Here is a 27992-nt window from a genome sequence, read left to right on the forward strand (position 1 = left end):
GTGTGTGTGTGTGTGTGTCTGTGTGATGTGTGGGTGTGTGTCTGTGCGTGTCTGTGTGATTCAACTGCATTTATCAGCACTTGAAATTTCCATCCGAACGAGTTTGTCAGTTTGTTCTGTCTGTGTCTTTGTGATGGCCGTGTGTGTCAGTGCGTGTGTGTGTGCGTGATGCGTGTGTGGTCGATGGGTGTGTGTGTTAATGTGTGACTCTGTGTGTAGGTTTGTGTGTGTTAGTGTGTGTCTGTGTGTGATGAGTGTGATGTTTTGATGGGATTGTGTCTGTGTGAAGTGTGTGTGTGTTGGGGGGGGGGGGGGGGGGGGGGGTAGGTGCATGTGTTATATGTGTATCTGTGTGTGTGTGTGTGTGTGTGTGTGTGTGTGTGTTTGTGTGTGTGTGTTTGTCTGTGTGTTAGTGTTAGTGTGTTAGTGTGTTAGTGTCTGTGTCTGTGTGCGTGTGCGTGATAGATTGGGGAGGCGCTATGTTGTTGGATTAACCACTGACGTACATCCTACCTGTGGCTATCTTTGTGTGCAGGACCCTTGCCACGGCACTGGTCACGCCAAATGATGAGTTTCTCACATAGGCAGGTTGTGGGTACTGTATCTCTGTGTTAGATTGAGCTGCCCCGTCTATCTGTAAATAATTAAATCCAACTTGGTTGGACCAAATGACGTCCACTGTGTCGATATCAGGGTTGGAGGAATCGGTGATGAATTCGTACATGACCATTCCATTGAGAGCTGGATTCGTGGACACTTTTCGACTTTCAAGGTGAGCGCGGCATTGCCAGATCCTAGGTGCTTGGTCCCTCACTGTCGAGATGAAAGTTATGTCAGTGTTTGGAAGCCATTCTATACCACTGTATTTGGTCACATCTTTTCATGGATATTTGCCACGGTGGAAGTGTGGGGAAAACTAATAGCAAAATAGCAATCGGACGGTTAGTCGGACATTGACATGGATATAGACATTGATATGGACGGTGACATGTACATTGATATGGACATTGACATGGACATTGACATGGACATTGACGTGGACATTGACATGGACATTGACGTGGACACTTATATCGACGGTGACATGTACATTGATATGGACATTGATATGCACGGTGACATGGACATTGATATGGACGTAGACATGGACATTGATATGGACGGTGACATGGACGGTGACATGGACACTGATATGGACATTGACATGGACACTGACATGGACATTGACAGGGACATTGACATGGACGGTGACATGGACACTGATATGGACATTGACATGGACACTGACATGGACATTGACAGGGACATTGACATGGACTGTGACATGGACACTGATATGAACATTGACATGGACACTGACATGGACATTGACAGGGACATTGACATGGACGGTGACATGGACATTGACATGGACATTGATATGGACATTGACATGGACATTGACATGGACACTGATATGGACATTGACATGGACACTGACATGGACATTGACAGGGACATTGATATTGACATTGACAGGGACATTGATATGGACGTAGACATGGACACTGACATGGACATTGACATGGACACTGACATGGACATTGACAGGGACATTGACATGGACGGTGACATGGACATTGACATGGACATTGATATGGACATTGACATGGACATTGACATGGACACTGATATGGACATTGACATGGACACTGACATGGACATTGACAGGGACATTGATATTGACATTGACAGGGACATTGATATGGACGTAGACATGGACACTGACATGGACATTGACATGGACACTGACATGGACATTGACAGGGACATTGATATGGACATTGACAGGGACATTGATATGGACGTAGACATGGACACTGACATGGACATTGATATGGACGTAGACATGGACATTGATATGGACGGTGACATGGACATTGACATGGACATTGACATGGACATTGACATAGACATTGACAGGGACATTGACAGGGACATTGACATGGACACTCATATCGACGATGACATGTATATTGATATGGACATTGACATGGACACTGACATGGACATTGATATGGACGTAGACATGGACATTGATATGGACGGTGACATGTACATTGATATGGACATTGACATGGACACTGACATGGACATTGATATGGACGTAGACATGGACATTGATATGGACGGTGACATGGACGGTGACATGTACGTTGATATGGACATTGACATCGACGGTGACATGGACATTGATATGGACGTAGACATGGACATTGACATCGACGGTGACATGGACGGTGACATGTACATTGACATGGACATTGACATGGACGGTGACATGGACATTGATATTGACATGGACATTGATATGGACGGTGACAGGTACATGTACATTGATATGGACGGTGACATATGCATGTACATTGATATGGACATTGACATGGACGGTGACATGTACATTGATATGGACATTGACATGGACATTGATATAGACATTGATATGGGCGGTGACATGGACATGGACATCGACGGTGACATGGACATTGACATCGACGGTGACATTGACATTGATGTGGACATTGACATGGACATTGACATGGACTGTGACATGGACACTGATATGAACATTGACATGGACACTGACATGGACATTGACAGGGACATTGACATGGACGGTGACATGGACATTGACATGGACATTGATATGGACATTGACATGGACATTGACATGGACACTGATATGGACACTGACATGGACATTGACAGGGACATTGACAGGGACATTGATATTGACATTGACAGGGACATTGATATGGACGTAGACATGGACACTGACATGGACATTGACATGGACACTGACATGGACATTGACGGGGACATTGATATGGACATTGACAGGGACATTGATATGGACGTAGACATGGACACTGACATGGACATTGATATGGACGTAGACATGGACATTGATATGGACGGTGACATGGACATTGACATGGACATTGACATGGACATTGACATAGACATTGACAGGGACATTGACAGGGACATTGACATGGACACTCATATCGACGATGACATGTATATTGATATGGACATTGACATGGACACTGACATGGACATTGATATGGACGTAGACATGGACATTGATATGGACGGTGACATGTACATTGATATGGACATTGACATGGACACTGACATGGACATTGATATGGACGTAGACATGGACATTGATATGGACGGTGACATGGACGGTGACATGTACGTTGATATGGACATTGACATCGACGGTGACATGGACATTGATATGGACGTAGACATGGACATTGACATCGACGGTGACATGGACGGTGACATGTACATTGACATGGACATTGACATGGACGGTGACATGGACATTGATATTGACATGGACATTGATATGGACGGTGACAGGTACATGTACATTGATATGGACGGTGACATATGCATGTACATTGATATGGACATTGACATGGACGGTGACATGTACATTGATATGGACATTGACATGGACATTGATATAGACATTGATATGGGCGGTGACATGGACATGGACATCGACGGTGACATGGACATTGACATCGACGGTGACATTGACATTGATGTGGACATTGACATGGACATTGACATGGACATTGACATGGACGGGGACATGGACATTAATATGGACATTGACATGGACATTGACATGGACATTATTGTTTTGCGTTCAAAGAGTGAATAATTATGAACCTTAGCAGGCATTAACATAAATGAATCACTTACATGTCAAGCAGGTCTTTTGTGTGAATCCTGACTGGCAAGTGCAACTTCCGGAGCAGATTCCTGGGAAGCACGGGGATCGGTGAGAGCAGGCTTCAGCTGAACGAGGAAACAGAAAGGTGAAAGACACACTCTTTAACCTTTGTATAGGTCAATAGGTCACATCTATGTGAAATTTGAATGGGACATTTGGGCACGCAGTAATCATCAACATGGGCACCAACTCCTTGCTAATTTGTTTCATATGTAAATCTATGCTTTTTTTGTTTGTTTGTTGTTTAACGCCGCACTCAGCAATTTTTCAGCTATATGACGGCGGTCTGTAAATAATCGAATCTGGACCAGACAATCTAGGGATTGACATCATGAGCATCAATCACGCAATTGGGATCGATGACATGCATGAACCAAGTCAGCGAGCCAGACCACCCGATCCCGTTAGTCGCCTCTTACGACAAGCAAAGTCGCCATTTACGGCAAGCATGGTTTACTGAAGACCTAAGATCTTTGCATAAAAATTCAGAGACACAAAACAAGACTGTATGACAAGAGGGTGACTTCAACTTTCCCATCATGTGGAGGATTATCCCAGCGACTCCAACTTGTGGTGTCGACAGTTCACAAGTTGTGAGGTATAATCGAGCATGCTCTTTCTACCAAGATTCCAAAGAGCATCATACCCTGGCTCAACAGGTTTGTATTAGGGTTACACTAGTCAAGGTCTTAGGACTCCAACATTGAAGTTCTTAGAAAAGTTTGTGATAGACACGTGAACAGTATTTCCGTATTTGACGTATCAGTGTCCAAGTTGATGTGTGATGCTATTCTGTATTTTGATCTGACCACATGTTCCCGTGTTTGTCCAGGTGAACACTTGACTTGTCTGTGCATGCCTGGTATCATCACTAGTCAACCGTGTTTCCTAAACTCATGGCCATGATATAGTCGGAATCGTACAATCGCCTTTAGAAGATAGTTCTCATGATATGATTATATAAAGGGGTGTGGCGCTCTTGATAATTATCACGAAACGTATTCAGACGCAATGAAATATCCAACATATTTCCCAGAACAATATAATACGTGTTTTTCAATTAATCAGATCGCAGCACAAACTTCCGTTATTCTCCACTGTTTATTGTCATTGTTCTGATGTTGTTCCTCATGCATGCGTCATACGTACTTCCTCGACAACTCGGACCAGCGTAACCAGCTCGGCATGCGCAGTTGCCCGGGTTAATGCACGTGCCACCATTAGCGCACTCAGGATTACAGACAGCTGCAGAATAAAAAAAGCAGAAAGCCACCCATTAGTTACTCTCAACAGTAAAACCACTCAATAGATAATAAAACCACTCAATAGATAATAAAACCACTCAATAGATAATAAAACCACTCAATAGATAATAAAACCACTCAATAGTTACTCTCAACAGTAAAACCACTCAATAGATAATAAAGCCACTCAATAGATAATAAAACCACTCAATAGATAATAAAACCACTCAATAGATAATAAAACCACTCAATAGTTACTCTCAACAGTAAAACCACTCAATAGATAATAAAACCACTCAATAGTTACTCTCAACAGTAAAACCACTCAATAGATAATAAAGCCACTCAATAGATAATAAAACCACTCAATAGATAATAAAACCACTCAATAGATAATAAAGCCACTCAATAGTTACTCTCAACAGTAAAACCACTCAATAGATAATAAAGCTACTCAATAGTTACTCTCAACAGTAAAAACACTCAATAGATAATAAAGCCGCTCAATAGTTACTCTCAACAGTAAAACGACTCAATAGATAATAAAACCACTCAATAGTTACTCTCAACAGTAAAACCACTCAATAGATAATAAAGCCACTCAATAGATAATAAAACCACTCAATAGATAATAAAACCACTCAATAGATAATAAAGCCACTCAATAGTTACTCTCAACAGTAAAACCACTCAATAGATAATAAAGCTACTCAATAGTTACTCTCAACAGTAAAACCACTCAATAGATAATAAAGCCACTCAATAGTTACTCTCAACAGTAAAACCACTCAATAGATAATAAAGCCACTCAATAGTTACTCTCAACAGTAAAAACACTCAATAGATAATAAAGCCACTCAATAGTTACTCTCAACAGTAAAACCACTCAATAGATAATAAAGCCACTCAATAGTTACTCTCAACAGTAAAAACACTCAATAGATAATAAAACCACTCAATAGATAATAAAGCCACTCAATAGTTACTCTCAAAAGTAAAACCACTCAATAGATAATAAAGCCATTCAATAGTTACTCTCAACAGTAAAAACACTCAATAGATAATAAAGCCACTCAATAGTTACTCTCAACAGTAAAACCACTCAATAGATAATAAAACCACCCATTAGTTACTCTCAACAGTAAAACCACTCAATAGATAATAAAGCCACTCAATAGATAATAAAACCACTCAATAGATAATAAAACCACTCAATAGTTACTCTCAACAGTAAAACCGCTCAATAGATAATAAAACCACTCAATAGTTACTCTCAACAGTAAAACCACTCAATAGATAATAAACCTACTCAATAGTTACTCTCAACAGTAAAAACACTCAACAGATAATAAAGCCGCTCAATAGTTACTCTCAACAGTAAAACCACTCAATAGATAATAAAACCACTCAATAGTTACTCTCAACAGTAAAACCACTCAATAGATAATAAAGCCACTCAATAGATAATAAAACCACTCAATAGATAATAAAACCACTCAATAGATAATAAAGCCACTCAATAGTTACTCTCAACAGTAAAACCACTCAATAGATAATAAAACCACTCAATAGTTACTCTCAACAGTAAAACCACTCAATAGATAATAAAGCCACTCAATAGTTACTCTCAACAGTAAAACCACTCAATAGATAATAAAGCCACTCAATAGTTACTCTCAACAGTAAAACCACTCAATAGATAATAAAGCCACTCAATAGTTACTCTCAACAGTAAAAACACTCAATAGATAATAAAACCACTCAATAGATAATAAAGCCACTCAATAGTGAGTGAGTAAGTGAGTTGGGTGTAGCGCCGCTTTTAACAGTATTACAGTTATATCGCGGCGTGTCAGCTTAATGTGGGAGAAAAGTCCGAAGTGATGCAGGGCTCTGACGTTTACCACTTCGGTGAAATCCACGAGCACGGGTATGGTGCTGACAAACCTAGAAACATAATCGGGGCGAACCGGGTTTAGAACCCACATTCATAGGTTTCTGGCGTGCTCAAGGGACGAAACTCTGCACAGCGAATCGCGGCGCCTTAGACGACTGGGCCACCCGTGCCCCTCCCTACTCAATAGATAATAAAGCCACCCAATAGTAACAACCAACAGTAAAACCACTCAATAGATAGAAAAGACAAGAGCAAGGACATGACAATGATTACAGCAGGACTGACTGTCAGTTGACAAATCTCATGTTCAACAAGTTACCTTCTGAACAGTCATGCCCAGCCGTGATATTGCTGGAACATTGCTCAAAGCGGGCGTAAAATCCAACTCCCAATCCAACTCACTTGCTCACTGAACAATCATGCATACAAAGGCTTAGAACAATCAATCAAGCAATGGCTGATCAGGACAATCAATCAAGCAATGGCTTATCAGGACAATCAATCAACCCATGGCTTATCTGGACAATTCGTCTACCAATGATTGTTGCCTGACAGTCTCATGTGTTTGTTTCCAGGAAGATTGTAGCATAAGACTACCAGTAGAGGGAAGCCAGATACTTCTCTCTAGATCAACAATACAAGAGAAAATGTTGCATCCCAGTTCCAAGACTCAGTCAGCTGATCCCGGATCAACAATTAAATCGACTGCTTCCCGGAACAAAGATATTGCAACACTTGCGATGGTTTTCGTGAACAAATATATATTATAACACGTGCTATGCTTCCAAGAACAAAGATTGGTAAGACGTGCGATTGTTTTCAAGAACAATTATTTTGTAACACATGCGGTTGCTTCCTGGAACCATTACATTGTAATCCATGTGATTGTTTCCAGGAACAATTACCTTATAACACATGCAATTTCTTCTCGGAACAATTATTCTGTAACACGTGCGATTGCTTCCAGGAATAATTATTCTGTAACATGTGCGATTGCTTCCAGGAATAATAATATTGTTACACATGTGATTGCTTCCAGGAATAATTATATTGTAACACGTGTGACTGCGTTTTGTTACAACGGCTGTGGACGCCACACATCCACACATTCACACATTCACCCATGAAGGGAATCCTGGAGTTTCCAGCGCCCGTTCAAACGGATATAATACCATATTTCTGTCTAGCGGAACTGAAATGATTTGGGGAGCGAACATTCAAAAGAAAGGACAAAGAAGAATGAAGTGCGCGTGGCTATTTGGCGAGTAGAGAGGCATTGTGTTTTGTTTGGTTACATGCTTCTCATGGGGAAATTGTTTCATCACAAAAATCTGTTGCAGGAAACCCAACATATTCACCAAGTATTTTCCTTTCTTTTATAAATCCTGATAAAAATGATTTTTGTAAAGTATGAGTGAACCTACGCTGATCACAGCGACTGCCCTCGTAGCCCGAACAACAGTAGCGTTCCGTCCTTATAACAGCCTTCCATACAGTCTTATAGGCGCAGCACCTGCAAACACGGAGTCAGAATGATGTGGTTAGAAGTGTGACTGTTCAGACCACAGCATGTGCATTAGTCATTAATCTTTCTATCGTCACATGCTATATATACGTCAACATATCAGTTGATCGCGTCCGCCGTGACACACCTATCATACACCATGACACAGCCATCATACACCGTGACAGAAGTATCATACACCCTGACACAACCAACATACACCGTGACAAAACTATCATACACTGTCACACAACTATCATACACTGTGACACAACTATCATACACCGTGACACAACTATCACACCATAACACACCGTGACACAACTATCATATACCGTGAAAGAAGTATCATACATCGTGACACAACTATCATACACAATGACACAACTATCTTACACCATGACACAACTATCATACACCATGACACAACCATCATACACCATGACACAACTTTCATACACCGTGACACACCTATCATACACCATGACACAACCATCATTTACCATGACACAACCATCATACACCATGACACAACCATCATACACCATGACACACCTTTCATACACTGTGACACAACCATCATACACCATGACACAACCATCATACACCATGACACACCTTTCATACACTGTGACACAACCATCATACACCATGACACAACCATCATACACCACGACACAACAATCATACACCACGACACAACCATCATACACCATGACACAACCATCATAAACCGTGACACAACCATCATACACCATGACACAACCATCATACACCATGACACAACCATTATACACCACGACACAACTATCATACACTGTGACACAACCATCATACACCATGACACAACCAACATACACCAAGACACAACTAGCATACACCACTACACAACTATCATACACCATGACACAACTATCATACACCATTACACAACTATCCTACACCATGACACAACCATCATGCACCATGACACAACTATCCTACACCATGACACAACCATCATGCACCATGACAGAACTATCATACACCATGACACAACTATCATACACCATGACACAACCCTCATACACCATGACACAACTATCCTACACCATGACACAACCATCATGCACCATGACACAACCATCATACACCATGACACAACTATCATTCACCATGACAGAACCCTCATACACCATGACACAACTATCATAAACTGTTACACAACTAGCATACACTGTTACACAACTATCATACACTGTGACACAACTATCATACACTGCGACACAACCATCATACACCATGACACAACTAACATACACCGTAACACAATTATCATACACTGCAACACAACTATCATACACCATGACACAACTTTCATACACTGTGACACAACTATCATACACCATTACACAACCATCCTACACCATCACACAACCATCATGCACCATTATACAACCATCATACACCATGACACAACCATCATGCACCATGACACAACTATCCTACACCATGACACAACCATCATGCACCATGACACAACCATCATACACCGTGACACAACCATCATACACCGTGACACAACTATCTTACACCATGACACAACCATCATACACCATGAAACACCTATCCTACACCATGACACAACATTCATGCACCATGACACAACTATCCTACACCATGACACAACCATCATGCACCATGACACAACCATCATACACCGTGACACAACCATCATACACCGTGACACAACTATCTTACACCATGACACAACCATCATACACCATGAAACACCTATCCTACACCATGACACAACATTCATGCACCATGACACAACCATCATACACCGTGACACAACTATCCTACACCATGACACAACCATCATACACCATGAAACACCTATCCTACACCATGACACAACATTCATGCACCATGATACAACCATCATACACCATGACACAACCATCATGCACCATGACACAACTATCCTACACCATGACACAACCATCATGCACCATGACACAACCATCATGCACCATGACACAACTATCCTACACCATGACACAACCATCATACACCATGACACAACTATCATACACCGTAACACAATTATCATACACTGCGACACAACTATCATACACCATGACACAACTTTTATACACCGTAACACAATTATCATACACTGCGACACAACTATCATACACCATGACACAACTTTCATACACTGACACAACCATCATACACCGTGACACAACCATCATACACCATGACGCACCTTTCATACACTGTTACACAACCATCATACACCATGACACAACCATCATACACCGTAACGCAACCATCATACACCATGACACAACCATCATACACTGTGACACAACCATCATACACTGTGACACAACCATCAGACACCAAGACACAACCATCATACACCATGACACACCTTTCATCCACTGTGACACGACCATCATACACCATGACACAACCATCATACACTGTGACACAACCATCATACACCGTCACACAACCATCATACACCATGACACACCTTTCATACACTGTGACACAAACATCATACATCGTGACACAACCACCATACAACTGTTACACAACCAGCATACACCGTAACGCAACCATCATACATCATGACACAACCTTCATACACCATGACACAACCATCATACACCATGACACACCTTTCATACACTGTGACACAACCATCATACACCATGACACAACCACCATACACTGTGACACAACCATCATACACCTTAACGCAACCATCATACACCATCACACAACCATCATACACCGTGACACAACCATCATACACCATGACACACCTTTCATACACTGTGACACAACCATCATACACTGTGACACAACCATCATACACCGTGACACAACCATCATACACCGTAACGCAACCATCATGCACTGTGACACAACCATCATACACCGTGACACAACCATCATACACTGTGACACAACCATCATACGCCATGACACACCTTTCATACACTGTGACACAACCATCATACACCATGACACAACCATCATACACTGTGACACAACCATCATGCACCGTGTCACAACAATCATACACCGTGACACAACCATCATACACCATGACACAACCACCATACACTGTGACACAACCATCATACACCGTGACACAACCATCATACACCGTGACACAACCATCATACACTGTGACACAACCATCATACACCGTGACACAACCATCATACACCATGACACAACCATAATACACTGTGACACAACCATCATACACCGTGACACAACCATCATACACCATGACACAACCATCATACACTGTGACACAACCATCATACACCTTAACACAACCATCATACACCATTACACAACCATCATACACCATGACACCACCCTCATACACCGTGACACAACTATTATACACCATGACACAACCATCATACACCGTGACACAACCATCATACACCATGACACAACCATCATACACCATGACACAATTATCATACACCGTGAAACAACCATCTTACACCATGACACACCTATCGTACACCATGACACAACCATCATGCACCATGACACAACTATCATACACCATGACACAACCATCATACACCATGACACACCTTTCATACAGTGTGACACAACCATCATACACCATGACACAACCATCATACACCATGACACAACCATCACACACCGTAACACAACTATCATTTACCGTGAAAGAAGTATCATATATCGTGACACAACTATCATATACCGTGAAAGAAGTATCATACATCGTGACACAACTATCATACACAATAACACAACTTTCATACACTGTGACACATCAATCACACCATGACACACCATGACACAAATATCATACACCATGACACAACCATCATACACTGCAACACAACTACCATATACCTTGAAAGAAGTATCATACATCTTGACACAACTATCATACACAATGACACAACTATCAAACACCGTGACACAACTATCATACACTGTGACACAACCATCATACACCATGACGCAACTATCATACACAATGACACAACTATCAAACACCGTGACACAACTGTCATACACTGTGACACAACCATCATACACCATAAAACAACTAGCATACACCACTACACAACTATCATACACCACTACACAACCATCATACACTGCGACACAACTATCATACACCATTACACAACTATCATACACCATGACACAACCCTCATACACCATGACACAACTATCCTACACCATGACACAACCCTCATACACCAAGACACAACTAGCATACACCACTACACAACTATCATACACCATGACACAACTATCATACACCATTACACAACTATCCTACACCATGACACAACCATCATGCACCATGACACAACTATCCTACACCATGACACAACCATTATGCACCATGACAGAACTATCATACACCATGACACAACTATCATACACCATGACACAACCCTCATACACCATGATACAACTATCCTACACCATGACACAACCATCATGCACCATGACACAACCATCATACACTTTGACACAACTATCATACACCATGACAGAACCCTCATACACCATGACACAACTATCATACACTGTTACACAACTAGCATACACTGTTACACAACTATCATACACCATGACACAACCCTCATATACCATGACACAACTATCCTACACCATGACACAACCATCATGCACCATGACACAACCATCATACACTTTGACACAACTATCATACACCATGACAGAACCCTCATACACCATGACACAACTATCATACACTGTTACACAACTAGCATACACTGTTACACAACTATCATACACCATGACACAACTATCATACACCGTAACACAATTATCATACACTGCGACACAACTAGCATACACCATGACACAACTTTCATACACTGTGACACAACTATCATACACCATGAAACACCTATCCTACACCATGACACAACCATCATGCACCATGATACAACCATCATACACCATGACACAACCATCATGCACCATGACACAACTATCCTACACCATGACACAACCATCGTGCACCATGACACAACTATCATACACCATGACACAACCATCATGCACCATGATACAACCATCATACACAATGACACAACCATCGTGCACCATGACACAACTATCCTACACCATGACACAACCATCATACACCATGACACAACTATCATACACTGTTACACAACTAGCATACACTGTTACACAACCATTATACACCATGACACAACTATCATACACCGTAACACAATTATCATACACTGCGACACAACTATCATACACCATGACACAACTTTCATACACTGTGACACAACTATCATACACCATGAAACACCTATCCCACACCATGACACAACCATCATGCACCATGATACAACCATCATACACCATGACACACCTTTCATACACTTTGACACAACCATCATACACCATGACACACTATCATACACCGTGACACACCGTGACATACCTATGATACAACATGACATACCGTGACACACAATGACACAACTATCATACACCGTGACACACCTATCATACACCGTGACACACCTATCATACACTATGACACACCTGCCATACAAGTATCTTTGATGCCAGTGGTAAATGGACCCTGTCATTCAAGGATTGAGGCTTTTCTTCATGACGTCGTTTCACGATCCCTGTGATGAGTGAACAGTAATGTTTGTATGATACACGTATATGTTTGATTAAAATATTGATTAGAAACTTACGCGCGCCATGTCCTGTAGATGCACACACGTACTCTCTGGGTCGTGCAGATGGTCCTCTGACAGAAGCCCCTGTAACAGACAATAAGGTCATTGGTTACCTTGAACCCACATGTCCAGTGCAGGATGACCACACTGTCAACAAAGGGTCAGTTCGGCAGCGGTGACAAACACTAAGATTACTAAACGGCCAAACTTCGAAGCCGCAGAATCAGATATCAGGATGGCCATCAGAGTGTCAGGTACAAAACCCTGTATCAGACAACAAGACTATGATTCAATACTGTATGATCGCATTCCTTGAAACAGATATCAGATGTCATCGAAGGGTCTATTCGTAATGCAAATGAAACCTATCTGTTATATATCGTGTCAGGTGATAAAGGTGTATCCCATAATGACGAAAACCTTTACCAAAGAACATATGTAATCAAAGAACACGAGTGTTATGGAAGTAAATCTTCGTTCTGTCATCACAAGATGGACCTGCATTATGTACGCATAGTAGATACATGTCTCCACCTTCAAGTACACAGATAGAGTAGATACATGTCTCCACCTTCAAGTACACAGATAGAGTAGATACATGTCTCCACCTTCAAGTACACAGATAGAGTAGATACATGTCTCCACCTTCAAGTACACAGATAGAGTAGATACATGTCTCCACCTTCAAGTACACAGATAGAGCAGGTGCTTGTCTCCACCTTCAAGTACACAGAGTAGATGTATGTCTCCACCTTCAAGTACACAGAGTAGATGCATGTCTCCACCTTCAAGTACACAGATAGAGCAGATGCTTGTCTCAACCTTCAAGTACACAGAGCAGATACATGTTTCCATTTTCAAGTACACAGATAGAGTAGATGCATGTCTCCACCTTCACGTACACAGAGTAGATGCATGTCTCCACCTTCAAGTACACAGAGTAGATGCATGTCTCCACCTTCAAGTACACAGATAGAGCAGATGCTTGTCTCCACCTTCAAGTACACAGATAGAGTAGATGCATGTCTCCACCTTCAAGTACACAGAGTAGATGCATGTCACCACCTTCAAGTACACAGAGCAGATGCATGTCTCCACCTTCAAGTACACAGATAGAGCAGATGCTTGTCTCCACCTTCAAGTACACAGAGTAGATGCATGTCACCACCTTCAAGTACACAGAGCAGATGCATGTCTCCACCTTCAAGTACACAGATAGAGCAGATGCATGTCTCCACCTTCAAGTACACAGAGTAGATGCATGTCACCACCTTCAAGTACACAGAGTAGATGCATGTCTCCACCTTCAAGTACACAGATAGAGCAGATGCTTGTCTCCACCTTCAAGTACACAGAGCAGATGCATGTTTCCATTTTCAAGTACACAGATAGAGTAGATGCATGTCTCCACCTTCACGTACACAGAGTAGATGCATGTCTCCACCTTCAAGTACGAAGAGTAGATGCATGTCTCCACCTTCAAGTACACAGATAGAGCAGATGCTTGTCTCCACCTTCAAGTACACAGATAGAGTAGATGCATGTCTCCACCTTCAAGTACACAGAGTAGATGCATGTCACCACCTTCAAGTACACAGAGCAGATGCATGTCTCCACCTTCAAGTACACAGATAGAGCAGATGCTTGTCTCCACCTTCAAGTACACAGAGTAGATGTATGACTCCACCTTCAAGTACACAGAGTAGATGCATGTCTCCACCTTCAAGTACACAGAGTAGATGCATGTCTCCACCTTAAAGTACACAGAGCAGATGAATGTCTCCATCTGCAAGTACACAGATAGAGCAGATGTATGTCTCCACCTTCAAGTACACAGATAGAGTAGATGCATGTCTCCACCTTCACGTACACAGAGTAGATGCATGTCTCCACCTTCAAGTACACAGAGTAGATGCATGTCTCCACCTTCAAGTACACAGATAGAGCAGATGCTTGTCTCCACCTTCAAGTACACAGATAGAGTAGATGCATGTCTCCACCTTCAAGTACACAGAGCAGATGCATGTCTCCACCTTCAAGTACACAGAGTAGATGCATGTCTCCACCTTCAAGTACACAGAGTAGATGCATGTCTCCACCTTCAAGTACACAGATAGAGCAGATGCTTGTCTCCACCTTCAAGTACACAGAGCAGATGCATGTCTCCATTTTCAAGTACACAGATAGAGTAGATGCATGTCTCCACCTTTAAGTTCACAGATTAGATGCATGTCTCCATCTGCAAGTACACAGAGTAGATGCATGTCTCCACCTTAAAGTACACAGATAGAGTAAATGCTTGTCTCCACCTTCAAGCACACAGAGCAGATGCATGTCTCCACCTTAAAGTACACAGAGCAGATGCATGTCTCCACCTTCAAGTACACAGAGCAGATGAATGTCTCCATCTGCAAGTACACAGATAGAGCAGATGTATGTCTCCACTTTCAAGTACACAGATAGAGTAGATGTATGTCTCCACCTTCAAGTACACAGAGCAGATGCATGTCTCCACATTCAAGTACACAGAGTAGATGCATGTCTCCACATTCAAGTACACAGAGTAGATGCATGTCTCCACCTTCAAGTACACAGAGTAGATGCATGTGTCCACCTTCAAGTACACAGAGCAGATGCATGTCTCCATCTGCAAGTACACAGATAGAGCAGATGCATGTCTCCACCTTCAAGTACACAGATAGAGTAGATGTATGTCTCCACCTTCAAGTACACAGAGTAGATGCATGTGTCCACCTTCAAGTACACAGAGCAGATGCATGTCTCCATCTGCAAGTACACAGATAGAGCAGATGTATGTCTCCACCTTCAAGTACACAGATAGAGTAGATGTATGTCTCCACCTTCAAGTACACAGATAGAGTAGATGTATGTCTCCACCTTCAAGTACACAGATAGAGCAGATGTATGTCTCCACCTTCAAGTACACAGAGCAGATGCATGTCTCCATCTGCAAGTACACAGATAGAGCAGATGTATGTCTCCCCCTTCAAGTACACAGATAGAGCAGATGCATGTCTCCATCTGCAAGTACAGAGATAGAGCAGATGCATGTCTCCACCTTCAAGTACACAGATAGAGTAGATGCATGTCTCCACCTTCAAGTACACAGATAGAGTAGATGCATGTCTCCACCTTCAAGTACACAGATAGAGCAGATGCATGTCTCCACTTTCAAGTACACAGATAGAGCAGATGCATGTCTCCACCTTCAAGTACACAGATAGAGCAGATGTATGTCTCCACCTTCAAGTACACAGATATAGCAGATGCATGTGTCCACCTTCAAGTACACAGATAGAGCAGATGTATGTCTCCACCTTCAAGTACATAGATAGAGTAGATGCATGTCTCCACTTTCAAGTACACAGATAGTGTAGATGCATGTCTCCACTTTCAAGTACACAGATAGTGTAGATGCATGTCTCCACCTTCAAGTACACAGATAGAGTAGATGCATGTCTCCACTTTCAAGTACACAGATAGAGCAGATGTATGTCTCAACCTTCAAGTACATAGATAGAGCAGATGCATGTCTCCACTTTTAAGTACACAGATAGAGCAGATGCATGTCTCCACTTTCAAGTACACAGATAGAGCAGATGTATGTCTCCACCTTCAAGTACACAGATAGAGCAGATGCATGTCTCCACCTTCAAGTACCGATATAGAGTAGATGCATGTCTCCACCTTCAAGTACACAGATAGAGTATATGTATGTCTCCACCTTCAAGTACACAGATAGAGTAGATGTATGTCTCCACCTTCAAGTACACAGATAGAGCAGATGCATGTCTCCACCTTCAAGTACCGATATAGAGTAGATGGATGTCTCCACCTTCAAGTACACAGATAGAGTATATGTATGTCTCCACCTTCAAGTACACAGATAGAGTACATGTATGTCTCAACCTTCAAGTACACAGATAGAGCAGATGCATGTCTCCACTTTTAAGTACACAGATAGAGCAGATGCATGTCTCCACCTTCAAGTACACAGATAGAGCAGATGTATGTCTCCACCTTCAAGTACACAGATAGAGCAGATGCATGTCTCCACCTTCAAGTACACAGATAGAGCAGATGCATGTCTCCACCTTCAAGTACACAGATAGAGCAGATGTATGTCTCCACCTTCAAGTACACAGATAGAGTAGATGCATGTCTCCACCTTCAAGTACACAGATAGAGCAGATGCATGTCTCCACTTTCAAGTACACAGATAGTGTAGATGCATGTCTCCACTTTCAAGTACACAGATAGTGTAGATGCATGTCTCCACCTTCAAGTACACAGATAGAGTAGATGCATGTCTCCACTTTCAAGTACACAGATAGAGCAGATGTATGTCTCAACCTTCAAGTACACAGATAGAGCAGATGTATGTCTCCACTTTTAAGTACACAGATAGAGCAAATGCATGTCTCCACCTTCAAGTACACAGATAGAGTAGATGCATGTCGTTACTTTCAAGTACACAGATAGAGCAGATGCATGTCTCCACTTTCAAGTACACAGATAGAGCAGATGCATGTCTCCACTTTCAAGTACACAGATAGAGCAGATGCATGTCTCCACCTTCAAGTACCGATATAGAGTAGATGCATGTCTCCACCTTCAAGTACACAGATAGAGTATATGTATGTCTCCACCTTCAAGTACACAGATAGAGTAGATGTATGTCTCCACCTTCAAGTACACAGATAGAGCAGATGCATGTCTCCACCTTCAAGTACCGATATAGAGTAGATGGATGTCTCCACCTTCAAGTACACAGATAGAGTATATGTATGTCTCCACCTTCAAGTACACAGATAGAGTACATGTATGTCTCAACCTTCAAGTACACAGATAGAGCAGATGCATGTCTCCACTTTTAAGTACACAGATAGAGCAGATGTATGTCTCAACCTTCAAGTACACAGATAGAGCAGATGTATGTCTCCACCTTCAAGTACACAGATAGAGCAGATGCATGTCTCCACCTTCAAGTACACAGATAGAGCAGATGTATGTCTCCACCTTCAAGTACACAGATAGTGTAGATGCATGTCTCCACCTTCAAGTACACAGATAGAGTAGATGCATGTCTCCGCCTTCAAGTACACAGATAGAATAGATGTATGTCTCCACCTTCAAGTACACAGACAGAGTGGATGTATATCTCCATCTTCAAGTACACAGATAGAGCAGATGTATGTCTCCACCTTCAAGTACACAGATAGAGCAGATGCATGTCTCCACCTTCAAGTGCACAGATAGAGTAGATGCATGTCTCCCACCTTCAAGTACACAGATAGAGTAGATGTATGTCACCTCCTTCAAGGACAGAGATTTATCAGATGTATGTCTCCACCTTCAAGTACACAGATAGAGTGGATGCATGTCTCCACCTTCAAGTACACAGATAGGGTAGATGCATGTCTCCACCTGACACCATGGTGTTGGCATCAAGGTGTGTTTGTCCTGCCCAACCAGTGGCACCCGTCACAAACACATGCAAGTGCAAGTCAGTTGTTCCCAAAACACAATACGGGAACATATGGTACAAGTCGAAATAAGGAATTGCATCGGACATCACATTTGTAAAGATGCGTCAAATATGGAACTGTTCTCCACATGACTACCTTAAAGTAATTTTTAAACTCCAGATTCGACGTTCGAGGGGGAGTGGTAACAAAGCAGTAACAAAGACAAGTGGAAGGTGTAGAAATGGATTGAGATCAATACTTTGTTCGATTTGTTTTTAACGGATTTGTAAAATATTATTCAATATTTTTTTCTCATAATTCCTTAAAAATCAAACTATCATCGGAAGTTACATGCTGATGAAATAGAATTGACTGATGGGACATCACATGACCTTAAGACGGTTTCCGGTCAGCAGAGACTGACCATACACACTCGTGCCCCTTGGTGCAGCAGGGATATGAAGGAAACGTTATGTAACGATCAATAACAGTAATGATGATGATGATGATGATGATGATGATGATGATGAGCAAAGTGGCACCATGTGTGTACATAACTATCCCCATCACAGACAGTCCGTCAATTTCCCTATGGCACGATGGTAACTATGATACCCGTGGTGTAATGGGACTCTTCCTGGTGTTGCCGTATGGCTTCATAACGTCAGCGTGTTTCATATAACATTCCAGTTAGATCTACAATGTACATCCCCGAACACCACTCCACATGTATCCTGTAGGTCAGGTATGAGTCAGACCCCCTCCAATCAGCATGTCCTGTCTGCTCAGCGCGGATGAGCAGCACTTGTGCACGATGACCAACTTTGGGAGACGATACTTCCTTGTGTATCTCAGCAAACTGATACATGTGGAGTCATATATTTACATTTTAACAATGTAGAGTCATATGCTTACAGAACAGCAATGAATCTGGGACATATAATCGTATACTTGTTATTGTTCTATATTACACCCCTGACCATTTAGTCGTATACTTGTTATGTGCTATATTACATCCCTGACCATGTAATCGTATACTTGTTATTTGCTATATTACATCCCTGACCATGTAGTCGTATACTTGTTATTTGCTATAGTACACCCCTGACCATGTAATCGTATACTTGTTATTTGCTATAGTACATCCCTGACCATGTAATCGTATACTTGTTATTTGCTATATTACACCCCTGACCATGTAGTCGTATACTTGTTATGTGCTATATTACACCCCTGACCATGTAATCGTATACTTGTTATTTGCTATATTACATGCCTGACCATGTAATCGTATACTTGTTATTTGCTATATTACATCCCTGACCATGTAATCGTATACTTGTTATTTGCTATATTACATCCCTGACCATGTAGTCATATACTTGTTATTTGCTATATTACAGCCCTGACCATGTAGTCGTATACTTGTCATTGGCTATATTACATCCCTGACCATGTAGTCGTATACTTGTTATTTGCTATATTACACCCCTGACCATGTAGTCGTATACTTGTTAATTAATTGCTATATTACACCCCTGACCATGTAATCGAATACTTGTTATTTGCTATATTACACACCTGACCATGTAGTCGTATACTTGTTATGTGCTATACTACATCCCTGACCATGTAATCGTATACTTGTTATGTGCTATATTACATCCCTGACCATGTAATCGTATACTTGTTAAGTGCTATATTACACCCCTGACCATGTAGTCGTATACTTGTTATGTGTTATATTACATCCCTCACCATGTAATCGTATACTTGTTATGTGCTATATTACACCCCTGACCATGTAGTCGTATACTTGTTATGTGCTATATTACACCCCTGACCATGTACTCGTATACTTGCTATGTGCTATACTACACCCTGATCATGTAGCAGTAAGCTGTGCAGAGTTGCGTCCCTTGGGCACGACCGAAACCTATGATTGTGGGTTTGAATCCCGTGTCTGTCTGAACGTGTGTCTGGGTTTGCGGCACCAGACCTGTGGTTGTGGGTTTCACCAAATTGATCAACGTCGGAAATCTGCATCACTTCCCACATTTAGCTGACACGCCGTGATATAAGTGGAATACTGTTTAAAGCGGCGTTAAAGCCACTCACTCACTCGATCACTCCTTATGTAATCTACGTGTCAAAGTTTCCTCTGTTCTTCTAACGACTCACGCATAACGGGACAAGTAACCCAGACTGTCGAGGGGATAGCTTAGTGGCTATTTCGTTATTTCGCCAGGCGCGTGCTCGATTCCCCGCATGCTGGTGTCCCCTTCCGTGGCCGGGGGTAATCGGCCACATGGCAACTCAGGACACATGGCAACTCAGGACACATGGCAACTCATGACACATGGCAACTCAGGACACATGACAACTCAGGACACATAACAACTCAGGACACATGGCAACTCAGGACACATGGTAACTCAGGACACATGACAACTCAAGACACATAACAACTCAGGATACATGGCAACTCAGGACACATGGCAACTCATGACACATAGCAACTCAGGACACATGACAACTCATGACACATGACAACTCATGACACATGGCAACTCATGACAATGTTATGGTGGTATGTTCTGCACGGGAAGGACGGCAATGTGAATATTCTAACAGCTTGATCAAGATCGGGATGAGAAATGTTGAACTTACCCATAAGTTGTGCTAGCGAGGGCTGTGACGACGAGGAAGCAAATTGCCAGTCGGCGTTGTGTGTCGGTCATGATGCCGACGACCGAGAAGACACTGAGAGATGAACGCGGTGATACAAACTTATATAGCCCCACGCCTATAAGTCATACAAGGAACTTGTATTATTCAACAGCGGCTTCGTCACAACGCACATGCTAATGACTAAAATGTATGCTCTGTGATGGGTATATTCATTATGATACTGTTGTTAAAAAATGTATGCACTTCTTAAATAAAAGCTTTAGTCAACCTCTTCTCACATATGTTTGACGCATCAACGAAGACAGTATAAGAACACCCACCCAAACATCCCTAAATACACACAGACACACATCTGTCTAAATACACTGACACACATCCGTCTAAATACACTCAAAACACACATCTGTCTTAATACACACATACACACATCTGTCTAAATACACACAGTCACATATCTGTGTAAATACACTCAAAACACACATCTGTCTATATACATACAGTCTCACATCTGTCTAGAATACACTCAAAACACACGTCCACACACACACATCTGCCTAAATACACACAAACACACATCTATCTGAATACACACATCCACACATCCACACACACACACGGTCTTGTGCATGATGTATACGATACAGGAGCATGGGTACTGTAAGATGTATAACGATACAGGAGCATGGGTACTGTAAGATGTATTACGATACTGGAGCATGGGTACTGTATGATGTATACGATACTGGAGCATGGGTACTGTAAGATGTATAACGATACAGGAGCATGGGTACTGTATGATGTATTACGATACTGGAGCATGGGTACTGTATGATGTATACGATACTGGAGCATGGGTACTGTAAGATGTATAACGATACAGGAGCATGGGTACTGTAAGATGTATTACGATACAGGAGCATGGGTACTGTAAGATGTATAACGATACTGGAGCATGGGTACTGTAAGATGTATAACCATACTGGAGCATCGGTACTGTATGATGTATTACGATACAGGAGCATGGGTACTGTATGATGTACTCCAATAGAGGAGCATGGGTACTGTATGATGTATTACGATACTGGAGCATGGGTACTGTATGATGTATAACGATACTGGAGCATGGGTACTGTATGATGTATTACGATACAGGAGCATGGTACTGTATGATGTATTACGATACAGGAGCATGGGTACTGTATGATATATAACGATACAGGAGCATGGGTACTGTATGATGTATAACGATACAGGAGCATGGGTACTGTATGATGTATAACGTACTGGAGCACGGGTACTGTATGATGTATACGATACTGGAGCATGGGTACTGTATGATGTATAACGATACAGGAGCATGGGTACTGTATGATGTATAACGATACAGGAGCATGGGTACTGTAAGATGTATAACGATACTGGAGCATGGGTACTGTATGATGTATAACGATACTGGAGCATGGGTATTGTAAGATGTATAACGATACAGGAGCATGGGTACTGTATGATGTATAACGATACAGGAGCATGGGTACTGTATGATGTATAACGATACAGGAGCATGGGTACTGTATGATGTATAACGATACAGGAGCATGGGTACTGTATGATGTATAACGATACAGGAGCATGGGTACTGTATGATGTATAACGATACAGGAGCATGGGTACTGTATGATGTATAACGTACTGGAGCATGGGTACTGTATGATGTATACGATACTGGAGCATGGGTACTGTATGATGTATAACGATACAGGAGCATGGGTACTGTATGATGTATAACGATACAGGAGCATGGGTACTGTAAGATGTATAATGATACTGGAGCACGGGTACTGTATGATGTATACGATACTGGAGCATGGGTACTGTATGATGTATAACGATACAGGAGCATGGGTACTGTAAGATGTATAACGTACTGGAGCACGGGTACTGTATGATGTTTAACGATACAGGAGCATGGGTACTGTAAGATGTATAACGATACTGGAGCACGGGTACTGTATGATGTATACGATACTGGAGCATGGGTACTGTATGATGTATAACGATACAGGTGCATGGGTACTGTATGATGTATACCGATATAGGAGCATGGGTACTGTATGATGTATAACGATACAGGAGCATGGGTACTGTAAGATGTATAACGATACAGGAGCATGGGTACTTTATGATGTATAACGATACTGGAGCATGGGAAATGTAAGATGTATAACGATACTGGAGCATCGGTACTGTATGATGTATTACGATACAGGAGCATGGGTACTGTATGATGTACTCCAATAGAGGAGCATGGGTACTGTATGATGTATTACGATACAGGAGCATGGGTACTGTATGATGTATAACGATACTGGAGCATGTCTACTGTAAGACGTATAACGATACTGGAGCACGGGTACTGTAAGATGTATAACGATACAGGAGCATGGGTACTGTATGATATATTACGATACAGGAGCATGGGTACTGTATGATGTATAACGATACAGGAACATGGGTACTGTATGATGTATTGCGATACAGGAGCACAGGTACTGTATGATGTATAACGATACAGGAGCATGGGTACTGTAAGATGTATAACGATACTGGAGCATGGGTACTGTATGATGTATACGATACAGGAGCATGGGTACTGTATGATGTATAACGATACAGGAGCATGGGTACTGTATGATGTATTACAATACAGGAGCATGGGTTTTGTAAGATGTATCATGATACATCTTACAGTATTCGAGTATAATATTTTACGATGCAGAGATATGTATGAGTACTGTATGATGTATACTGAACCGCAAAAGAAACATCAACATGGATAGATATATAGAAACCTTATTTGTCCAAACACTGTAAACATACCTTGAGACATATTAAAACGATGAAACTTGGCAAAACTGATCATCAAGGTTGAAATTAAAGTGTCAAATGTTCTTAAAGTGAAACACAACACTAGTCTCTGAGATTATGGCATCACAAGTCAGTGTGTAGTAGTATGTACTTATGTTCATATCATCAAGTGTATTTTAAGGTCACCTCATATTTTAATACCTAAGTTTTAGTCTACCCTCCAATCTAACCTGCTTCTCTATTACAATAGCACAGTCACCCTTGCGCTTGCCTTCTCTTTTGTTTCTCTGGTCTCTATTGTCTAGCCCCAGCCCCTTACATTCAGTGACAGGGTGCATCATGGGACTGGTCAGTTTGAATTTACCCTTGTATTTGACACGTATGGAGACACGTTCTCAGTTCATCGCTGAAATAATTCAATCAACTGTCACAGGTTAGTTTGCTAGAATTGTATAATTATGTTTTCTTATTTAGTGCTTTGATCGGTTTGTTAAGGTGCACATGTATGGTTTCTTAACTTCTTTTAATAGTACTATATGATAAATATTTATCATATCAGTCATCGTATTCAGGTAAATGTAGTTAGGCTAAATTTGCTTAAATACTTTAAGTATGTAAGTATGTATATAATCTTAACTAGCATTTTCATGTTGATATTACTTAACTTATTGTGTAACAAAAGCATAATGAGTACATTTATTGATAGACTGGAGCTATTTACCTGTAAATTAAATTTCTGCACCTAACTGCACATGTATGAATGTATGTCTGTATGATGCGGTGGGTGATTAGAATATATATATTTAGGGTTATTGTATATACCTAAGAATGTAAACATATTGATGTAATATGTAACACTGTAATTATGTTATATATATATATATATATATTTATGTTTAGGTGTGTCCCGGTAAAGCAAATGATGTCTGATGTTGTGACATCCTAGGGCACAGTGCCATACACCTGGTGAGGATATTAATATTTTGTATGTTTTTATGGTGATATCTACTGAAATTGTGTGTTATGTATTAATGCATTTACCATCATTCTCCCATTATTGATAAGCTATGTTTGTCAATTTATTATATGATAAATCCCCTGTAATGTTTCGAGTAAAGTAAGATAAAACTAATTACGATGGATCATAACAATGTATATGATCATATATAGGATTCTAATATTTGTTAATAAGTTATAATGAAATGATTTATTTTTATGTGTAGGTATTGTGCATATTTTAACGTATTTATTTTCACAGGGCCTCTGTTCATTTATACTACTGTATTAAACAACTGTCATCAACAAATCAACCTGGGGGGTCGTCTCCAAAGCAAAGAGTAAATATTTAAAGTTTACCAAATTTTGTTTTGATGTTTTCCCGCGAATATAATTGGTCAAATCATGTTGGTAATGACACAAACAGCCGTGCATAGTGAAGATGTGAATATTTGCTGGTTGTTGTGACGCGTGAGGCACGCGCAATAAGACTCTCGAGACTTGTGAAGTAATATCAGTCGACATTAAATCCGAGCACAGTTTGAAATAGGTTTGAACTGAAGCTTAAATTATTATATTATATCTTATAGGAGATTAGCCTAGTATGGCGAATGATAAGCATTATTAGTGCAGGGGTGTCCTACAAAACTTCTACAACATACACAAAAACTCTTTCAAACCCATCCTCGATTTTCCAGTGAGTCATATCTCCATTCTAATGTGATAACTCGCCTGCGCCCATGGTCCACCATCTCCACCCTCCTCATCACTATCTCAGCTCATCAAGTCTCCTCTAAGGGGGTGGTGCTTGAAAGGACGTCTAATTATAGAACTGGATCAGAATGAAAACGAAACGATGGTGGCGAATGGCTTCAGTGTATGTTTTGTTAGTTTTATTGGTTTTATTGGTTTTATTGGTGTGATGTTCAGATTACCCTTGGCCTTGAGCAATTCAGGCGCACTGTGGTTGAGGGATGGGGTGGTAAGATGACCTCCGAGTAACAGTATTGTCATGTACTTGCTTGACTGCTTCTTGTGTCTATCATGTCTCAGTGAAAGTACTTGCTGGAGTGCTTCTTGTGTCTATCATGGCTCAGTAACAGTACTTGCTGGGCTGCTTCTTGTGTCGATCATGTCTCAGTAACAGTACTTGCTCGGCTGCTTCTTGTGTCTATCATGTCTCAGTAACAGTACTTGCTGGACTGCCTCTTGTGTCTATCATGTCTCAGTAACAGTACTTGCTGGACTGCTTCTTGTGTCTATCATGCCTCAGTAACTACGGGCTGGAGTGCTTCTTGTTTATATCATGTCTCAGTAACTGTACTTGCTGGACTGCTTCTTGTGTCTATCATGTCTCAGTAACAGTACTTGCTTGACTGCTTCTTGTGTCTATCATGTCTCAGTAACAGTATTTGCTGGACTGCTTCTTGTGTCTATCATGTCTCAGTAACAGTACTTGCTGGACTGCTTCTTGTGTCTATCATGTCTCTGTAACAGTACTTGCTGGACTGCTTCTTGTGTCTATCATGTCTCAGTAACGGTACTTGCTGGACTGCTTCTTGTGTCTATCATGTCTCAGTAACAGTACTTGCTGGACTGCTTCTTGCGCCTATCATGTCTCAGTAACAGTACTTGCTGGACTGCTTCCTGTGTGTATCATGTCTCAGAAACAGTACTTGCTGGTCTGTTTCTTGTGTCTATCATGTCTCAGTAACAGTACTTGCTGGACTGCTTCTTGTGTCTATCATGTCTCA

The 27992-nt window shown here is 41.3% G+C and overlaps 1 protein-coding gene across 1 annotated transcript in view; it reads right to left on the reverse strand.

Moving 5' to 3' along the window:
• LOC124126209 overlaps window positions 1-22509 on the reverse strand; it is a 58325-nt gene extending 35816 nt beyond the window's left edge. The window contains exons 1-6 of the mRNA XM_048391382.1: window positions 22357-22509; window positions 14213-14281; window positions 8362-8450; window positions 4946-5041; window positions 3766-3861; window positions 514-813 (exon numbers count right to left, since the gene is read on the reverse strand). Of these exons, the coding sequence (XP_048247339.1) occupies window positions 514-813; window positions 3766-3861; window positions 4946-5041; window positions 8362-8450; window positions 14213-14281; window positions 22357-22427 (721 nt within the window). The 5' untranslated portion in view covers window positions 22428-22509. The remainder of the gene's footprint in view (window positions 1-513; window positions 814-3765; window positions 3862-4945; window positions 5042-8361; window positions 8451-14212; window positions 14282-22356) is intronic.
• Between the last annotated feature and the right edge of the window lie 5483 nt (window positions 22510-27992).

This window comes from Haliotis rufescens, unplaced genomic scaffold (genome assembly GCF_023055435.1).
Source record: "Haliotis rufescens isolate VD_foot unplaced genomic scaffold, xgHalRufe1.0.p SCAF_10, whole genome shotgun sequence".
In the NCBI taxonomy this organism is placed as follows: domain Eukaryota; kingdom Metazoa; phylum Mollusca; class Gastropoda; order Lepetellida; family Haliotidae; genus Haliotis; species Haliotis rufescens.